Source organism: Penaeus monodon, chromosome 7 (assembly GCF_015228065.2).
Source record: "Penaeus monodon isolate SGIC_2016 chromosome 7, NSTDA_Pmon_1, whole genome shotgun sequence".
Classification (NCBI taxonomy): Eukaryota; Metazoa; Arthropoda; class Malacostraca; order Decapoda; family Penaeidae; genus Penaeus; species Penaeus monodon.
In genome coordinates, this window is record NC_051392.1 from 40,382,822 (window position 1) to 40,402,821 (window position 20,000).

General features: G+C 48.9%; 1 protein-coding gene across 1 annotated transcript in view; it reads left to right on the forward strand.

Moving 5' to 3' along the window:
* Positions 1–20,000, forward strand: part of LOC119575655 (protein similar-like) — a 135,823-nt gene that overhangs the window by 12,476 nt on the left and 103,347 nt on the right. The window contains 3 exon segments of the mRNA XM_037923285.1: positions 12,477–12,691; positions 15,874–16,013; positions 16,058–16,202. Of these exon segments, the coding sequence (XP_037779213.1) occupies positions 12,477–12,691; positions 15,874–16,013; positions 16,058–16,202 (500 nt within the window).

Below are 20,000 nucleotides of genomic sequence, written 5' to 3' on the forward strand. Positions count from 1 at the left end.
TTTATCTCTTCCTTTTTCATCTATTGTCTCTCTTTGTATATTTTTTATTTTGTTTTATTTATTTTACTTTATTGTCTTTCTCTGCTTCCTGTCGTTCGTTGTCATTTTCCAGTTTTTGTTTCTTCTGTTTACTGTTTTTCCCCTCATACGTCTTCTTTTCCTGTCTTATTTTTGTTTTCTTCCCATCTCACGTTTTTTTCTGTTTTTCTTCTTGTTCGTCTTTTGTTTTGCGTTTTTATTGTTGTTGCGTTTGATGTTGTAATTAATGGTAAATGTAGTTGCATTCTTCATACGGTTTTTCTTGTTCTTTTTATTTTTATTATTGCCCACCCTCTCCTCCTTCCGCCATCTTCTTTTCTCCTGCACTTCTCTTCCTCCCACGCTCCTCCTCTCCCCCCCGTCCTCCTCCTCCTCCTCCTCCTCCTCCTCCTCCTCCTCCTCCTCCTCCTCCTCCTCCTCCTCGTCCTCCTCGACCTCCTCCTCCTCCTCCTCCTCCTCCTCCTCCTCCTCCTCCTCCTCCTCCCCCCCCCCTCTCCCCCTCCCTCCCTCCCTCCCACCCCCCCACATTACCTCCTAAAGGGCCTTTAAATCCCCTCCCTCCCTCGCTCCCTCCCTCGCTCCCTCCCTCGCATTGTCTTTCTCGGCGCGCGTTCCTCCGTCGGCGTCTCTCTCCTTCCGCTTTGAGTTGTATTCAATGCTTTTAGGTCGACGTTGATATGCAATATCTGCGTCACTTTCGTCTTATTGTAACGCATGTTCAGTTTTCCTTTTTTTTATTTCTTCTCTCTTATTCTCGGTCTCTTTTTTTCTTTCTTTTTCTTTCTCTCTCTCTCTCTCATTCTTTCTTTCTTGCTTGCTTTCTCTGTTTCCGCCTTTCAGTCTTTCTTTCTCTCCCTTTCTCTCTCCCTTTCTCTCTCTCTCTCTCTCTCTCTCTCTCTCTCTCTCTCTCTCTCTCTCTCTCTCTCTCTCTCTCTCTCTCTCTCTCTCTCTCTCTCTCTCTCTCTCTCTCTCTCTCTCTCTCTCTTTGCGGCCGTGATAGGCGCGATATAGGCTTTCATGTTAATGTGTTTGTGTTGTGTGTTTGTTTTTGATGTTTATATCGTGTGTTTGCGTTCGGTGCGATGTCGGCGTTTGTGTTGTATGTGTTGTGTGTTTGTTTTTCGTGTTTGTGTTTGTCTCGGGTATTTGTTTTTGTGTTTTATTTGCTTTTGTGTCCCCGTGCCTCGTCAAGGGCGCTTGCTAGATTATACTGTGGACCTACGTGCGTGCCTGCGTGTATGCAGCGTATGCGTATGCTTGCTTGCTTGCATGCATTATGCTGTGTGCGTCTCGGTGTGTTATTAATAGCTGTATATGCACAAAGGTGTAAGTGGTTGTAAGAGCGTCTTATTTGCCTGCATGTCCGTGCACACGTGGCAGCGGTCGTAAAAGGGTCGAGACTCCTGCCGGGGTCGAGCAGGACGAGCTACGTTGCCGGGGGCACGTCACTCGTCGTCGGCGCGAGATCAGGATTGCATGGAACGCCGCCAGTGCCAGCCAGACGGAGAGAGGCTTGGACGGCCATTAGCTAAATGATCGAGGTGGCGTGCCTACGCGGCGAGGAGGGGGGGAGGGGAGGGGAAAGGGAGGGAGGGAGGAAGGAAGGGGATGAGAAAGAGAAAAAAAGGGAGGTGCAGAAAAAGGGAGGAGGGGGGGTAGTTATGGAAAGCAGGCGGGGAAGAGAGAGAAGAAAGAAAGAAAGAAAGAAAGAAAAAAAAGAAAGAAAGAAAGAAAAGGGGAGCAGGAACCAAAAGAATGTGAAGGAGAGTACAAATGAGATGGGAGATGAGAGAGGGAGAAGAAAGGGACAGAGAAAGCAAGAGATAGACGAAATGTAAACAAGGAATGGAGTAGGGGAGGTGGAGAAAGGTAAGACGAACGAATAAGGAAGTGAAGAGGAATAAAGAGTGAGCGAAGAGAGAGAAGAACGTAAAAATAACCCACGGAAAGGACAGCGAAAGGGAAAAAGAGAAAGAACACTCGCATTCACACTGTGTCATGTTCTCGTCGGCGGCGTGGGGGGAAATCGGCGCTGGGGGGGTGGGGGTGGGGGTGTGTGTGGGGTGTGTGGGGGGGGGGGGTGGAGAAGGCTTTTCGAGCGGCCGACATTAAATTCCTGGCGCGGCGTTGGTCGAGCCTTGAGGGCCAAGGTGGAGGCCCGGCGCTGTTTTCAAGCGGCGTCCTTAATTAGTTCCCGAATCTGATATTAGTTTTCTTGGGCGGGGGGAGGGAGGGGGAGAGAGGGGGGAGGGGAGGGGAGGGGGTGGGAGATATTTTGCGGCGGCTTGCTTGATCTGATGTTATTTGATTTTAGTGATTTATTTTTGATTATCTATTTATTTTTTTTTTATTTATTATTGTTTTATTTATTATTATTTTTTATTTATTTTTTGTTTAAAGTTTGGGCGCTCGAGTCTGTCTCTTGGGTTGTAGTTTACCGGTGTTTCGATGTGCGGAGGAGAACAGTCGGGTGGCTCGCTTTTGACAGTTGAGTCTTCCTCTACTTCTTTTTCTCCTTCTTTCTTCTTCTTCTTCTTCTTCTTTTTTCTTCTTCTTTAACTCGCTGCCATTTCACTCACTCCTTCACTCCCTCGTCTTTATCTCATTCTCCCTCTCCTATCTTCTTGCTGTCTGATCTCTCGCTCTCTACCTCCTCCCTCCCTCCCTCCCTCCATTTCTCCCTCCCTCCATCTCTCCCTCCCTCCATCTTCCCCCACTCCTCTTCCTCTCTCTCTCTCTCTCTCTCTCTCTCTCTTTCTCTCTGTTTTCTCTCTCTCTTTCTCCTCCTCTCCTTTCTCTCTCTCTTTTCTCTCTCTCTCATCTCTCTGCCTCTCTCTCTCTCTCTCTCTCTCCTTCTCTCTTTTTCTCTCTCTCTTTGTCTCTCTTCTTCTCTCTCTCCCTCTCCTCCTCTCTCTCTCTCTCCTCTCTCCTCTCCCTCCTCTCCCTCTCTCATCTCTCTCTTCTCTCCTCTTCTTTCCCTTTTCGTTTCAACCTCTTTGCCTCTCTTTCTCCCCCTCCCCCTCGGCCTTCTTCTCCCCTCTCCCCCTCTCTCCTCTCCCCCCATTCTCTCTCTCTCTTCTCTCCTCCCTTCCCTCCCCCCTCTCCCCTCTCCTCTCCCCTCTCACCTCCCTCTCTCGTCTTGTTCAGTCGTGCCCCCCTTGCTGCGTTCCCGGTTCCGCGATCGTCTCGGTTTGTATTTATGCTCTCGGTCCCATCCGGATTGAATTCGCTTTTGGCATTTCGTGTTTGCTCGTGGTGTGATTTCTCTCTCTAAGTGGTCTTTCTCCCGGATTTCTCCTTTTCGTTCATTCGTCTCTCGTTTTTTTTCTCTTTCTTTGGTATTCTTGTCGTTGCTTTTGTATAGTGGCTTGAGGTGACATACGGTGATTGTGCTGTGCTGGTCGATAGTATGACCGTACTTCTGATGGTGATGATCTATCATGAAATTCTTTATTAAAAGGGCTTATTTACTTGCTGTTTATTGTTAGTAACGGGAAAGAATCATCGTGCTGTAGTAACGCGGGGCGTCAAGCGTCGCGATATCTGATCTCGCTGTCGTATTAGGATCATGAATCCTAATATTATGGCGTGATATACATCAATGCCTTGTTGTCTGTGTCTTCTTTTTCTTTTCTTTTCCACTTTTCCTCGTTTTTTCCCCCCTTACCCTCCCCCCCTTAACTCCTCCCCCTTAACCTCCCTTCCCTCCCCCTTAACCCCTCCCCCCTCCCCTCTCCCCCTTAACCCCCTAGGACTCGAGGTGCTTGGGATGACGAGCAGGTGCGTGGCGCCCGCTTGGCATGCGGTCCCCGGCGGCGCGAATCGAAGGGCGCGGGTCGGTAATGAGCTCGGGCGATCCGGATTGAAATTCGCTTTTGGGCGGATTTTGCTGTTGTTTATGGGTGGCGGTGGATTTGTGGATTAAGTGGGTGATTTCATGTGGGGATTTTGGTTTCGGTTGGGATTCGGTCTCTCGGGTTTTTGTTGGTGTTGTTTTGGGGGTGATTGGTGGTGATTGGCGATGGTGATAGTGGTGGTGAAGGTGACAGTAAGGGGGATGATGATGGTGGTGGTGGTTGATAGTGATGACCGCAATTTTGATGGTGATGATTATAAGAAATTTTATTAAAATGAGGAGGTTATGTTATCGTTGCTGTTTATGTATAAGTAAGGAAAGAAAAAGAGAAGTAAGAATAAGATAAGCTGATAAGGATGAAGACGGACGAAGGCAGATAAAGAAACGAAGAACGAGCGATACGAAGGGAAGACAGTCGGCATGAAATCGATAAAAGAGAAATCAATGAAATCAGTAAATAGGAGGAGGAAAGGAAAGATGAATAAATGAGACAAAGAAGGCGAGATGAAGACACGGGGCGTTCGTTAAGGCGAATCTTGTCGATTAGAATTCATTGCTTGTTGTATTAGCGTCCATAGTGGCGTCCATTTTTATTCTTGATGAACAGCGTGATTAAGTCAAATGCCGAGCAATTAAGCATGGAGATGTTACGCCAGGCTGCTGAATTAAAGAGAAGTTTGTGTTTGAGGGTCCGTTCGTTTGTGTGCTTGTGTGTGTACGTGTATGTGTGCTTGTGTGTGTATGTGCGCGTGTGCGTGTGCTTGTGCTTGCGCGTGTATGTGTACGTATGCGTGTGTGTGTGTGCGTGTGCTTGTGTGTGTATACGTGCGTTTTTGCGTGTGTGTGTACGTGTATGTGTGCTTGTGTTTGTGCTTGTGTGTATGTCTACGTGTGCTTGTGCTTGCGCGTGTATGTGTACGTATGCTTGTGTGTGTGTGTGTATGCTTGTGTGTGTATACGTGTGTGTATGTGTGTTTGTGCGCGCGCGAGTGAGTGCACTTTACATGTTGGGGGGGGGGGGTTGCAATGCCAAGGGTACGCTTAGGTACAGGTTGCGAATGTGCAGCGGTACTATTCTGGGTTATCGCTTGGCTGCCTGCGCCCTGGCGACGCGCAACCTGAAGGGCGGGTCGCGATTGGCGTGTGGAGGGGAGTGTCATCTCGGGAGAGGGGGGGGGGGGGGAGGCCGGAAAAGGTTGTGTCCTCTATTCTTGCTTTTCTCTTGTTCTCTTTTTTTCTCTTCTTCTTTCTTTTCTCTTGTTCTCTTCGCCCCTTTTAATCTATTTAATCAATTCTCTCGCCCTTCTGTCTCTTCTCTTCCCCCTTCTCTTTCTTTTCATGTACCCCTGTTACTTTTTTACTCTCTTCCTCCTCCCTCCATCTCTCTTCCCTTTCCCACTCTTTCTGTCTTCTCCTTTCCCGTCCCTTCCCCTTCTTCCTATGATCCCTCTTCCCCATTCCACTATTTGGCTTCCATTCCCTCCCCTACTCCCTTCCTCTCCCTCCTCCCTCCCTATCCCATTCTTTCCCCCCATTCCCCTTCCTCTTCCTCTCCCTGCTCATCCCCTGTTCCCTCCCCCTCCCTCCCTCCCTCCCTCCCTATGTTCCCCCTCCCTCTTCCCTATCCTCCTCCTCCCTCTCCCTCTTCCCTATCCTCCCTCCCCTCCCCTCCTCTCCTCTCCCCTCTCCCGTCCCTCCTTGCCTTCCCCTTCCCCCCCCCCCCCCTCCATTGTATTCAGAGGGCAGCCTCAAGGTGCGCGTGCATGCGAGCGAGTGGGTCCCCGCGCTGCCGCTGCGTCGAGGTCAGGAAGCGGGAGTGGTGGGTCTGCTTGTACTCGCGCGACCTTTGCGATGCGCCCTGTTACCCCGCTGCTCGACTCCGCTGGGCCGTCCCTCCGTGCTTGTGGTGGCTGTGGTCGTCTTCGTTTCTTTGTGGTGGCGCCGCTTGTCGTCTTTGCCAGCCTCGGCGAATGCTGCTGTCGCCTCCACTTCTGCACATCTACGTGTACTACTTCCTACACCTTCATTTTTTTTAAAATTACATCTACTTCCATCTCTGTCTCCCATCTCCATCTCCCTCCATCTCCACCTCTACCTCCACCTCCACCTCTACTTTACCTCTACCTCCACTTCCACCTCCACCTTCACTCTCATTTCCACCTCCACCTCCACCTGTAGCACCACCACCAAACCCACCTCCATCCTCCCCTCCCTCAACCACCACCGCAACGAACCACCATCTACCTGTACCTGTACCTCTACCCCTCGAACCTCCCTCAACGCACATACACACATGCATTCTCACACATCACCCCCACCCCACCCCCACCCCCATGCCCTCTTTGGGTGTTCCGTACGCCCTTCGGATTCCCAGCCCAGGCAAGAGAAGGCAAGGTAGGGCTCCGCTGTGACAAGACAAAGGGTGCGTGACGGGGACTAGTGGCCGGTGCGATATTGCGTCGGGTGCGGGCGCCGCGCGGGTGTGTTTGTGTCGGGAGGGGAATGGACGGAGTGGGTGGGTGGGTTGGTGGGTGGGTGGGAAATGATGTGAGTGGGTGGGTGGATGTATGGGTGGGTGAGTGGGAGTGGGTTGTGGTGGGTGAGAGAGTGTGTTGTGGGTGAGTTATGATGTGAGTGGGTAAGTGAGTGGGTGGGTGGGTGAGGGAGTGGGTTGTGGGTGGGTTATGATGTGAGTAGGCGAGGGAGTGGGTGGATGGGTGTTTGGGTGGGCGAGCAGGTGAGTGTGGATAGGTGCGTGAATGAGTGAGTGGGTGGTGAGGGATTGATTGGGTGGGTTAGCCAGTGAGTGAGTGGAGTGAGAGAAAGAGTGAGAATGAATGAGGTGGGGTGAGTGAGTTTGTATGTGCTAATGAGAAAGAGTGAGCGAGTGAGCATCATCTTGAGCGAGAGGGAGGGAGAAGAGAAGAGAAAAGAAGAGAAGAGAGAAGGGAAGAGAGGAGAGGAGAAAGAGCGAGTCCCTGACGCAAGGGACGGGTCAGGCGCGGCCGCTGACCCATGTAGCAATTACACTCAATCTGTCCCTGGCGTCGTCAGGCCACGGCGCGGCGCTCTCTCTCCTCTCCCTGTTTGGATGTTGCACAGACGAGCTGCCAGAGGATGCTTTTAGGGTCTCAGAATGGACGTGCAATCTGGGCTGAATCTTTGTCAAGGAGATGAAGTCAGTATTGGATTTATCTCGGTCGTTGTCTCGCTGTCGTTCGTCCGAGTTTTGTGTCGTGGTGTCCCCGTGGAGGCGCTCTCCCCCCGGACGTCTTGGCGCCGAGGCCGTCTGGCGCTTGCCTTGAGGTGGTTCTCCGTCCTCCTCCTCCTCCTCCTCCTTTTCCTCATTCGGGTGTAAATAATCAGTCAAATCTCTTTCGCCTCACGGGTCTGTTTTACCTTTCGTTACGTTATTTGGATCTTGCTTTCCCTTCCTCTCCTGGCATCATATTTTTTTTTTTGTTTCACCGTTGCGACTTTGTGGGTAAATCGTGTTGAATTAGGCTACAGTGTAAAGGAACTGCATCTGCGAAACACCCAGGGCAGTGTGAGCGAGTACGTGAGGCGAGCGTGGCCGGCCCCTGCGCATTCCCGTCAAGGTGAGACCGTGGGCTTCACCTGGGCATCACCTGATTCACGAAACCAATTTACGAGACTCTTTGGTGCGTCCTCTGGGCCAGAAGAGGCTGGGGAAGGGGGAGGGAGCTAAAGAGGGGGAGGGGAGGAGAAGAGAGGAGGGGTGACGGAGAGGGGGTGGGGGAGGGGAGGAGAAGAGAGGAGGGGTGACGGAGAGGGGGTGGGGGAAGGGAAAGGAAGGGGAAGGTGGGGTAGCAACTACGTGCCACTTGGCTTAGGAGAAGCTGTGTGAGGAGTGACGTCCGCTGCCCGAACACCCTCGCAGGAGAATTGGAAACGTCTTGTGTCTTAATTGTTTATTTGATCACGAGATATAAGGTGTAATGTATGTAAAGCACAAGCAATCACAAGCATACGCGTAGCTCTTCTCCATACGTACACAGAGGGCGTTATAAATCTTGGCCCACGGGATGTTTGTTATGGCAGCTGGCAGTGCCCATCGAGGGCCTCCATGACTGCCGGCCTTGTACTGCGTGTCAAACGGGCGGGGCTCAAGAGTAGCAACCGCTCACCCTTAAGTGAGAGCGACACCCTTCGCAAGTGTGAGTACTTTCGTTCAGTGGGGCTACTTCACTGTGGTGCTTCCGGGATTCCGTTCCTTGCGAGTGTGTGGACGCGTGTGATTGGCATGTTAAATGAATCGTTCGCTCGCGCACACACGCACGCACTTACATGCACACACGCACTTACATGCACACACGCACTTACATGCACACACGCACTTACTTACATACACACACGCACTTACATGCACACACGCACTTACATGCACACACGCACTTACATGCACACACGCACTTACATGCACAAACGCATTTACATACACACACTCACTTACATACGCACACTCTCTCTCTCTCTCTCTCTCTCTCTCTCTCTCTCTCTCTCTCTCTCTCTCTCTCTCTCTCTCTCTCTCTCTCTATATATATATATATATATATATATATATATATATATATATATATATATATTATACATACTTTCTCTTTACATAATAGCATCACCCCCACCCATATGGCAGTAGTGGTTGCATAATATGGACATCTAGCGCCCCCACACCCCGTCCGTTCGCCCCCTCCCTATCTCCCTATGTATCCCTAGTCATCCTCTTCCCTTGCCCTTCCCTCTTGCCCCTCCCCCCTCCCCCTCCCCCTCCCCTCCCCTTCCCCTTCCCCTTCCCATCTTCGCCCTCGTTATTTATTCCTCTTGTCTTCTCTTCCTCTTCCCAACTCCCGCCTATCCCATCCGTTTTCTCTCTCTTCCCCCCTTTGCTCCAGTTGTTCTTCCTACCTCCACCTTCCTGGTCCTCCTTCCCTTCCCCTCCCTTTCGCCTTTCTTCCCTTATCTTCCCACCCCTCCTCCCCCTCCTCCTCCTCCTCCCTCCACCTTTTGCGGGAACTAATGAGGCTTTTATGTGGTCGTCATGCGGTTGGCCCGGCCGCCAGCTGGCTCCGGCGTCGCCCCTTCCCCAAATACCCCTCGCTGGGGAGGAGGAGAGGTGGGGGAGGGCGTGGGGGTGGATGAGTCGATAGACAGGTGACCAAGGGGGAGGGGGAGGGGGTAGGCGGCTGCAGGGAGGAAAGGGGAGGGGTGTTGTAAGCGCCCTTCGCTTGGCAAGGGTCGTAGTACTGCCCTGTGAGGAGGCTTTAATATGCCTCCCGTCTTGTTTTGGTGAGGCGTGAACCCCGCTCGCTGGCCAGTGCGGGTTGAAGCGGGTTTGTTTTCGCGCCGCATTTTATGGGGGTCGTGTCAGTGACCTTTATTCCATGTGGAGGGGGTCTGTGGTTCAAAGTGTGGATGACCAGCGCGAGAATGTAGGCAGCGCTACACGCAGACCCCGTACACACGCACTCCTGTAGAAACACATGCGCGTAATATCTCTTATTTAAGGTTACAAAAGCATGAGGCTTATTGTTTGAGTTCAACGGCATTGTCTTGTCATGCTCCTTCTCTCTCTCGCCATCTCTCTCCCTTCTTTCTTCCATCCCTCCTCTGCATCCACATTTTCCCCCTCCCATCTCCCTCCCTTCGAAGTTGCACGGAGTGAGGAGGAGGACCGCCCCCCTCACTCCACCACGTGGCTGGGAGGGGGGGGGGAAGGGGGATAAACAATCTAGCGCGTGATTCTGACGGGTGGGAGGAGGGAGAGGGGGTGTTGGCACTGAGAGAGGGAATTCGCGAATCAAACACGAAACGTTGACGGCGTGTGAATTCGACGTGCTCCCATACTCGAGGAAGAGCTGGAGGGGAAGGGGGCGGTGGCTGCCAGGTGGGAGGGGGGAGATGCAAACAAGACGACGTGCCAGATAAGGTGGTCACGAGTGCCTGGAGGCTGAGAGGATGCAGTGTCCCCTCTGGCGGTAACCTGTACCCTAGTAACCCTTTCGCCCCTCCCCCCCTTCATCCTCCCCCCTCCCCTTCCGCCCTTCCCCTCCCCCTTCCCCTACGTCCTGGCACATGCTTGGCGGTTTGTGTTCATGGGTTGAACAGCGGCCGCGCCAGTACTCCGCCGCTCACCTCGCCACATAGCACGGCCTTACCGCGCCCTCGCCCTGACCTTCCACCCAGATATTCCCTGCTGCTCCTGACGAAGGTCAAGGTGAAGTGAGGCGGTTTCGTGGCTGTGCTGTGCTGGCTTTCGGACTGCATTCCCCGCGACCCCCGCCCCGTGGCACCAGCGCCGGCTGACCTGTGACGCATGTGCCTTCGTGTGTTCCTTGTGGATGTTTGTTCTCTCAGCTTATCATGGGCCGGGCGTGACTCCGCGCGTGCTTGTACTTGTGTGCTCGCAATAGTCAGTTTGTGCAATATCGTTACTGTGAGAAGCGAGCGTAGAACTGGCCTTCGTTTTCTCCTGGCTTGTGTTCCCGTGAGCGTGTCATGGGTCCGGGCAAAGACGCCGGCTACAAGGTGTTCTTTGCGATCGACTGGAGTCAGGCTTTCATCCAGATCCTGGAGATGACCTGGTACTGCTGCGACAAACTCTGGACTTTGTTCACCCGCCACCACCGGCTCATGGGTTGCGCGTGAACGGCCGTGGTGTAGATTCGTTGAACACTGAGGAAGGGGGCTGTCTTTAGGAATCCCAGCGTTCCTCCTTCCTCCCCCCTTTCCCTCTCGTGTCCATGACGGCACGAAGTCAGGGCTTCGTTTGCTCCGTCGCCTCTGGAAGTGAAAGGTGTTGAAAGGGCGCTTCTTCAGCCGCTGGTCAGAGAAACAGCAGAGGAAATATCAAGAGGATAATGAAATGAGGAAATACCTACTTGTGTCGCACTTTTATGTTGGAAACCTGATGAAATTTCATTTGAGGATGCTTATGTTATTCACTTGAGGATAAGTGTTTGTTGAGGAGTAGAACTAGACTATTGCTTATTATTAAAGATCGTGGATCTCACTGACTATATTCAGCCAGTGAAATCATCCCATCGCTGTTATTTCGATACGAATTCCAGAAGATAAAACTCCCAGAACGAGTAAAGGAGGAAAGGGGAACATTTCGCTTTCTAGAACATCCTAACTTTGCAAGGAATTATCAAAGACATCAAAAATGTTGAAAAACTTGACCCTTGGGGGATGCAGAAATACCTTCGCTCGCCTGCACCCAAGGAACACCCTTGACGTCGCGCCGCCTTTGTGGAGGCCGCCCTTCTCCTGGATTGGCAGCAGGAGGAACAGGTACTAGCCACGGGGATCCTCGGAGACGATTTGGCGCTCCTGACGAGGAAGTCCCGCGGGGAAGACTGACGGCGAGTGGCTGGGAGTGGGCGCCGGCGCTGGCTGGGGGCGCGTGCCAGCTCCGAACTGTTTTTTTTCTCTCTCTCTCTCTCTTTTCCCTTTATGTTTGTTGAAATAAATTCTGCTTGCAGATTTTGATCTCGTGTATTTTGAGATGTTTTCTCTCTTTCGAAGGCAGTAGTAGGCCAAGTTCAGGGCCATTTCGCCATGTGAGGTTGGTATGGGGAGAGAGAGAGAGAGAGAGAGAGAGAGAGAGAGAGAGAGAGAGAGAGAGAGAGAGAGGGAGAGAGAGAGAGAGAGAGAAGAGGGCAAGTAAACCAAAGCAAAGCCACATTTAGTTCGACCAACCCTTCGTGTCAGTGATTCCAGCGTTTTAGGAGCGACCCCCCCCTTTTTAACATTTCGTACACTGTGGCCAAATGCCTTCGGAGTTAGAATAATGGAGCGGAGAGATCAGTTTTGGATACTCTCGTTATCTAAAATGATTGATCATGCGAACGGCTCGGGAGGTATAAACGCTCTTTGAAATGCTCGATATTTTCCAGCCTTTGGAACGTAAATATTTTATTGTTTAGATTTATGGCATTAACATTCCTTTGTCTGATCCTTTGTTTATCTTTCTTTCTTTATTTTTTTATTCTTTTTTTGTATGATGTGTTGCTGTGAACTCTTTTGTCTTCTCTGTATATACTTTTTCTTCTTTATTTGAGCTATGAATTCATGATCTGCCTTTGTTCATGGATGTCATTATTACCTCATCGCAATTTCAGCTGCAAACTCATTGTCTTGCTGTCTGTTTAATTTATTCGTATTTATTCATCGTTCCATGCTTTCTATTCTTCTTCTTCTTCTTCTTCTTCTTCTTCTTCTTCTTCTTCTTCTTCTTCTTCTTCTTCTTCTTCTTCTTCTTCCTTCTTCTCCTTCTTCTTCTTCCTCTTCTTCTTCTTCTACTACTACTACTACTACTTATTATTATTATTATTATTATTATTATTATTATTATTATTATTATTATTAATTTTCTTCTTTGCTCTTCATCATCACCACCACGCGTTTCGTTCATTCGCAGTTGCTGACAGTCGCTCCCTTGCCTATCCATCTGTACGCTTTAACCGATCGGCCCTTTCTCTCCCACCTGTTTAAGGCCCATATCGTGTTCCAGCAGTTTATTCCCCGCAATTGACGCCCCCTTTTCTCCCCTCCCCCCCAGGAACAGCGAGAAGCGGAAGGAGAAGTCTCGCGACGCGGCAAGATGTCGGCGAGGCAAGGAGAGCGAGATCTTCACGGAGCTGGCCAACGCCCTGCCCTTGCCGGCGCAGACGGTGTCGCAGCTGGACAAGGCGTCTGTCATGCGGCTCACCATCGCCTACCTGAAGACAAGGGCGCTGTGCCAGGCCGGTGAGTGCCATTTTTTTTTTCGTGTACCTGGGGGAAGGGGGAAGGAAGGGATAGGGGTAGGGTGGGATGGGAGGGGTGGGGAGGGAAAGGATGGGGGTGGGGTGGGGGTGGGTTGGGGAGGTGAGGGGAGGGATGGTGTCGGGTGGGGTGGGTAGGGGAGGGGAAGAGATGGGAGGGGTGGGAAGGGGAGGGGACGGGGGCGGATAGTTGAGTTATTGGAAAGCTCGAGAAGATGAGGAGAATCATGCTGAGGGGAAAGGGAAAGAGAAAAAGAGCGAGGAAAAAGAAGGGAGGAGAATAAACGTTCGCGCACACAAAGCAGTCTTCCTCTGGCCCCAGCGTGCCGGGTTGAGGGCGAGACCAGGGCGCAGGTCGGCAAAGTCCCGTAGGCCTAAGGGAAAGGAAAGGCCCCGATATGATCGCTCGGGGAATGGCAGCAGGAACGCGGCAAGAAATGCACGTCGGGTTTGAGTGTCCTAAGTTAAGCGGGTGAAATTTGTCACCTTAAGTTCAGCTCTGTTCACTTCGACTAACTTAGGAAGCAACGTTCACTTCAAATAACTTGGAAAACAACGTTCACTTTGAATATCTTAGAAAGCAACGTTCACTTCGAATAACTTGGAAAACAACGTTCACTTCGAATAACTTAGCAAGCAACGTTCACTTCGAATAACTTAGCAAGCAACGTTCACTTCGAATAACTTAGCAAACAACGTTCACTTCGAATAACTTAGCAAGCAACGTTCACTTCGAATAACTTAGCAGCACGTTCACTTCGTATAACTTATAAAGCAACGTTCACTTCGAATAACTTAGCAAGCAACGGTCACTTCGAATAACTTAACAAGCAACGTTCACTTCGAATAACTTAAGCACGTTCACTTCAATAACTTAGCAAGCACGTTTCACTTTCAAATAACTTAGCAAGCAACGTTCACTTCGAATAACTTATAAAGCAACGTTCACTTCGAATAACTTAGCAGCAACGTTCACTCGATACTTAGAGCACGTTCACTTCGATACTTATAAAGCAACGTTCACTTCGAATAACTTAGAAGGCAACGTTCACTTCGAATAACTTAGAAAGCGACGTTCACTTCGAATAACTTAGAAAACAAAACTTTCCCAAATCGAGTTCTTACTTTGCCATCTGAGTAATTCTTGTCTTCGTCGTCATCATCATCATCATCATCGCTCTCTGCTTCATCATTATTATTACTGTCACTTGGATTGTTCACTGTACTTGTTTCGCTCTGCTTGGTGAACACGCGAGGGGTGGAGCCGGATAGAAAATCATTTTATATTTTATTTTTCATTAAGACTTGTTACTATTGTTGTTGTTGTTGTTGGTATTATTATTATTATTATTATTATTATTATTGTTATTACTATTATTGTTATTACTATTATTATTATTATTATTATTATTATTATTATTATTATTATTTTGTTGTTGTTTTATTTATTATTATTTATTATTATTATTATTATTATTATTATTATTATTATTATTATTATTATTATTATTATTATTATTATTATTACTACTACTATTTATCGGTTCTTAATTTGATTATCCCATGGCTCGCGTAGCTTTTGAAATGAGATTCACGAGGTAAGGCGTCGGCAGATCGAGTGTGGTGCAGGTATTGAGACGTATTATAGGTCTCAGGTGATGTGTTATCGGAGGAAGGTAAATACAGGCAATGACTTGGGTGTTTCTTTATCTGAGATAACAAGTAGCTGCTGTTCTGTGGACGACTGTGTGGTTGGGGCACTTTTCTTCGTCTTCTTGTTCTTGTTCTTCTTCTTCTTCTTCTGCTTTCTTCTTGTTCTTGTTCTTCTTCTTCCTCTTCTTCTTTTCTTCTTTTCTTCTTCTTCTTCTCTTTCTTATTCTTATTCTTATTCTTCTTCTTTTCTTTTTTTCTTTTTTTTTTCTTTTTCTTTTTCTTTTTCTTTTTCTTTTTCTTTTCTTCTTCTTCTTCTTCTTCTTCTTCTTCGAGAGAGAGAGAGAGAGAGAGAGAGAGAGAGAGAGGAGAGAGAGAGAGAGAGAGCGAGAGAGCGAGAGAGAGAGAGAGAGCGAGAGAGGAGAGAGAGAGAGAGCGAGAGAGAGAGAGAGAGCGAGAAGGAGAGAGAGAGAGAGCGAGAGAGGCGAGAGAGAGAGGCGAGAGAGGAGAGAGAGGAGCGAGAGAAAAAAGGAGAGCGAGAAAGAGGAGAGAGAGAAGAGAAGAGAGAGAGAGAGAGAGAGAGAGATAAAAGAGAGAGAGAGGGAGACAGACAGACAGACAGACAGACAGACACACACACAGACAGACAACAGACAGACACACAGACAGTCAGACAGACAGACAGACAGACAGACAGACAGACAGACAGAGGATTGAAGGACAGAAATAGAGGAAGAGGCGATTGGGAGGAGAGAAAGAGAAGGGCGTGGTGCAGGGAAGGGAATGAAGGAAAGGAATAAGGAGAGACGGGATGCGAAGAGGGTTGAAAGAGAAGGGCGACTGGAAGGGGAGAAAGTGGAGGGAGATAATGATAGGAGGAGAAGGAAGGAGTGATTGAAGGACAGAGCAAGAGAGAGAGAAAAGTTGCAAATGTTGAACCAATGGTGAAAGGAGGCCGAGATTCCTTACACCCCCCCCCCTAAGGAGTGAGCTGCCTTAATCCGTCTTGCCTTCATCCCTTGCTTGCACGCAGGAACATGGGCTTGATATCAGGGTTTGATTTAAAATTTGCTTCAACAAGGGTAGGCACGGGATTTTTTTTTTTTTTTTTTTTTTTTTTTTTTTTTTTTTTTTTTTTTTTTTTTTTGCGAGGGAAAGACTTTCCTTTTAGCTCATATAAACATGCGTGCGGTGCCGGAAAGTTATATGCATTTTTGTTTTTGATATTTTCTCAACTTTGGGAATATTTGGATTCTAGAGCAAACCAAAATGTATATACAAATATACTAGAGATGAGATGAGAGACGAGAGAGAAAAGAGAGAGAGGAGGAAAGAGAGAGAGGAGAGGAAAGAGAAGAGGAGAGGAAATGGAAAAGAGAGAACGAACGAGAAAATAAGTGAACAATGCCAATTCGCCAGACATATTTTAGTAGACATGTGTGGAAACCGGAGGCCAGGCAACTCCAACGCTTCAGTGCTTGATAAGAGCCAATGGCAGTAGGAAATGCTTCTCGTTTTTACTCTGTATTATATTTAAAGCAGATTCTCAGGATAAAGCAGATTCTCAGGATAAAGCAGATTCTCAGGATAAAGCAGATTCTCAGGATAAAGCAGATTCTCAGGATAAAGCAGATTCTCAGGATAAAGCAGATTCTCAGGATAAAGCAGATTCTCAGGATAAAGCAGATTCTCAGGATAAAGCAATTTCAGGATAAAGCAATTTCAGGAAAAAGCGATTCCGGGAAAAAGGTTTCTCGGGGATAAAGCGATTCTCAGGATAAGCAGATTTCGGGAAAAAGCAGTTTCTCAGGATAAAGCAGATTCTCAGGATAAAGCAGATTTCAGGGATGCTCCACATGTCACGTCTGATGGTCAGCCAGCACGTGTAAAACTGACATTCACCTGACATGATTATTTTCTTTATTTAGCGGCTATAAAATCTTGCCTGCTCTACTACTGCGTTCGAAGTTGCTTTCCAAGGGGGGGACGGGGAATTTTGGGGGTTTCATTTCTTGCACGATTGAATGGGTCTCTCTGTCCCTGTTTATTTCCTCTCTGTCTGGCTGTCTGTTTGGATCTCTTTCTCTCTCTCTTTCTTTTTTTTTTTTCCTTTTTTTTATCTTTTTTTTTTCTTTTTTTTTTTTATTTTCCCTCTTTTTTTCTTTATCTTTTTTTTTTTCCTTTTTTTTCTTTTCTTTCCCCTTTTTTCTTTTTTTTTCTTTTTCTCTCTTCTTTCTCTCTCTCGTTTCTCTCTCCCCTTTTCTCTCTTTTCTTTCTCTCTCCTTTTTTTTCTCTCTTTCTTCTCCTTTTTTTCTTTTTTTTCTCTTTCTTTCACTCTTTCTCTCTCTCTCTTTCTTTCACTCTCTCTCTCTCTCTCTCTCTCTTTCTTCTCTCTCTCTCTATTTCTCTCTCTTCTCTCTCTCCTCTCTCCTGCTCTGTCAACTCGGGGACGCCCTGAAAAATCGAACATCTTCACCATCCATTGGGTGACAGAGGGAGGAAGGAAGGGCGAGGGAGGGAGGGAGGGAGGAATGGAGAGGGAGGGAGGGAGGGAGCGGGAGGGAGGAATGGAGAGGGAGGGAGGGAGGAAGGAAGGGAGAGGGAGGGAGGGAGGGAGGAATGGAGAGGGAGGGAGGAAGGGCGAGGGAGGGAGGAAGGGAGCGGGAGGGAGGAAGGGAGGGAGAGAGAGAGGTAGGGAGCAAGGGAGAAGGAGGGAGGGGGTGAGAGTGAAAGAGAGTGAATGAATAAGTGAGTAAGTGTACTAGCAGCTCTACCACAAGTAGCTGGCTCAACTTTTCTAATAGTGACTGTGGCGGCTGTGGTCATTATGGATCTTTGGCGATCGATTCACTTTCAGCATCTTATTCGTAACATTTAGCCGAAGATTGATCGTTTGAGTGTCCGTTGCTCAGCGCTCGGGCCCACACTTTCTCCGTGGTGGCTTAAGGGTGATGAAGTTCAGTAGTTCCCTAGTGTCAGCCTGAAAGTCGGTCGGTCTTTGCGAGAGCGAGAAAGAGCGAGAGCGAGAGACGAGAGAGAGAGAGAGCGAGAGATAGAGAGAGCGAGAGAGAGAGACGAGAGCGACGAGAGAGAGAGAGAGAGACGAGAGGAGAGAGAGGAGCGAGGAGAGAGAGAGGAGAGAGAGAGAGCGAGCGAGCGAGCGAGAGAGAGAGAGAGAGAGAGAGAGAGAGAGCAGAGAGAGAGAGAGAGAGAGAGAGAGAGAGAGAGAGAGAGAGAGAGAGAGAGTTATGGACACGAGGAAATCCTTATCTACGGATCTTGAAGGATGTTTGCGTCAGGGCTTTGTTTACATCTTGCGGGTGGTCCGATTTCTTGAAAGGATTGTTTACCTCTTCTTTCTTTCTTTCTTTCTTTCTTTCTTTCTTTTTTTAAACATCTATCTTAATTGAATTGTTTTCATAGCACCTAAAGTTTGTTAAATAGGGAAAGTTTATCGACAAGAATAGCATATGTGTGTGTTCGTATCGGAATGGCGACTATTCGTGTGCGTGTGCGGGGACATGCGCGCATACGTAATGAACATGTGTTTTGCTCGTGCATGTAGCAACGTGCACACTGCCATGTATTTATTGGAACCCCCCCCCCTATCCCCATCCCTCTCAATCTAAGAATAGAAGGACTCAGTGACTAAGTAACCGGGGGGGGGCGGAGGAGGAAAGGTGCTGCCAAGGTGCGTACATGCACGAAGAAGCGATCGTGCCTGACTGGATGTTGTGCTGCAACCACGGCTCAGGCGGGCGACAGGAGGGGTAGGGTGGGGGGTGGGAGGGAGAGGGATGAGGGGCGGAGGGGGGAGCACGTGTTTTGGCGGCGACGTCTGGCCGGTTGGGAGGAAGGAAGGGGTTAGAGGGGATGTTGGAGATGAGGGAGGGAGAGGAAGAAGGAGAGAGGGAAAGAAAGTAAAGGGAAGAAGGAGATGAAAAAGAGGAAGAGAAAGAAGGAGAGAGGGAAAGAAAGAGGGGAAGAAGGAGATGAAGAAGGAGATGAAGAAAGAGAGGAAGAGAGGGCAAGGGGAAAAGGGAAGAGAGGGCAAGGGGAAAAGGGAAGAGAGGGCAAGGGGAAAGGGAAGGAGAGAGGAGAAGAGAGAGAGAAAGAGAGAGAGAGAGAGAGAGAGAGAGAGAGACGAGAGAGAGATCGAGAGAGAGAGAGAGAGAGAGAGAGAGAGAGAGAGAAATAAATAAATTTCAGTATCGCCAGTTACATTTCGTCGCTTTTGTTGTTACTGTCATGTCCCTGGGTTGCTAAGGAGTGCCACTTCTCTCTCTGTCCCTGTAAGGCTTGGGCAACAACTTGCTTCGCGGATGTCAGCTGGCTTCGTCAGGCAGTAGCTTGGTGCCTCTAGGTGCGTCTCCCCTCACGCATCTAATTCGTTCTGCGTGTACCGTAAGACTTGATGAGGTTTAAACATGCATTTTCCTTACTTTCATTTTTTTTTCTCTCGCTGCTGGTGTGAATGGGATCCGGACGAAGGTTGATTTGCATGCGCGTGCGGCCGAATTCCTCGAGGTCGGGTTGTGTCGAGGAGGCGGTGCTCTCTGACGGAGGGGGGGGGGGGGCTGTCGCGTTTTTTTTTGGGGGGGGCGCCATACACGCACATGCGGTCATGCACACGCATTCATGCACGGACACACGCTTTATTTGTGTCTTTGTGAGGATATTGACTTTTCAGTTTATCATTTCCCAAACATGTATTTCCTTTCACTTCTCTCTTTGTTTTTTTTTTTCTCTATTTATTTCCAAAATTTCTTTCTTTTTTATGTGTTGCAATTGGAATGCAACGATGATAGTAAACGAAAACTCCCCCCCCCCCCATTTCCCCCCGAATCCTTTCCCCCTCCATTTATCCCCTTTCGCTTTCCCCCCTTTTTTTTCCAGTTTCCTTTTTATTCTACCCCCCCTTGTATTTCCCCTCTCTTTTCCCCCCCCCTTTTTCCTTTTTTTTCCCTTTCCCCCCCCCTTTCTCCCTTTTCCCCCCCCCCCCCCCCTTCTTCCCCCCTTTCCCCCCCCTTTTTCCCTTTTCCCCTCCCCCTTTCTTCTTCCCTTCCCCCCTCCCCTTTCCCCCTCCTCCCCTTTACCTCGCCGACTGTTGATTGATTGGCATTTCCTGTTCATTGGCAGAATAATACAGGGAGGAATCAGTTAAAGGGTCAGGTGGAAGGGACTTTTGGGGAAGGGGGGGGGGGCGAGGTTGAGGACTTGGGGTCAGGAGGAGGGAGGTGGAAGGATTCGACTATTTTTTTCTCTCTTTCTTTCTTTCTTTCTTTCCAGTTAATTGGGTTTTTCTTCTCGCTTTCGCCTGTTCTCTCTTTTTTTGCCATTCTCTTTCTCTTTATTATCTTCCTCTGTTTCTGCCATTCTATTTGTTTGTTTCATTCTTTTCCCCTCCTCCCTCCTCCTCTCTCCTTTTTTCCCCCTTTTTTCCTTCCCCTTTCCCCTTTCCTTTCCCCCTTCCCCCTTCTCTCCTCCTTCTCCTTCTCCCTTTATATCTCTTTCTCTCTCTCTGCCCTTCTCCCTCTCCCCCAAACGTCTCACTTTGTCAGTTTCGCTTTCGTGGAACAAGTGGACCAGATAATGAATTAAAACAAAAAAATCCGGTGTTGAATGTTGAATGCTTGCTAAGGCTAAGTTGAGGTAGAGGAGTTAAAAGG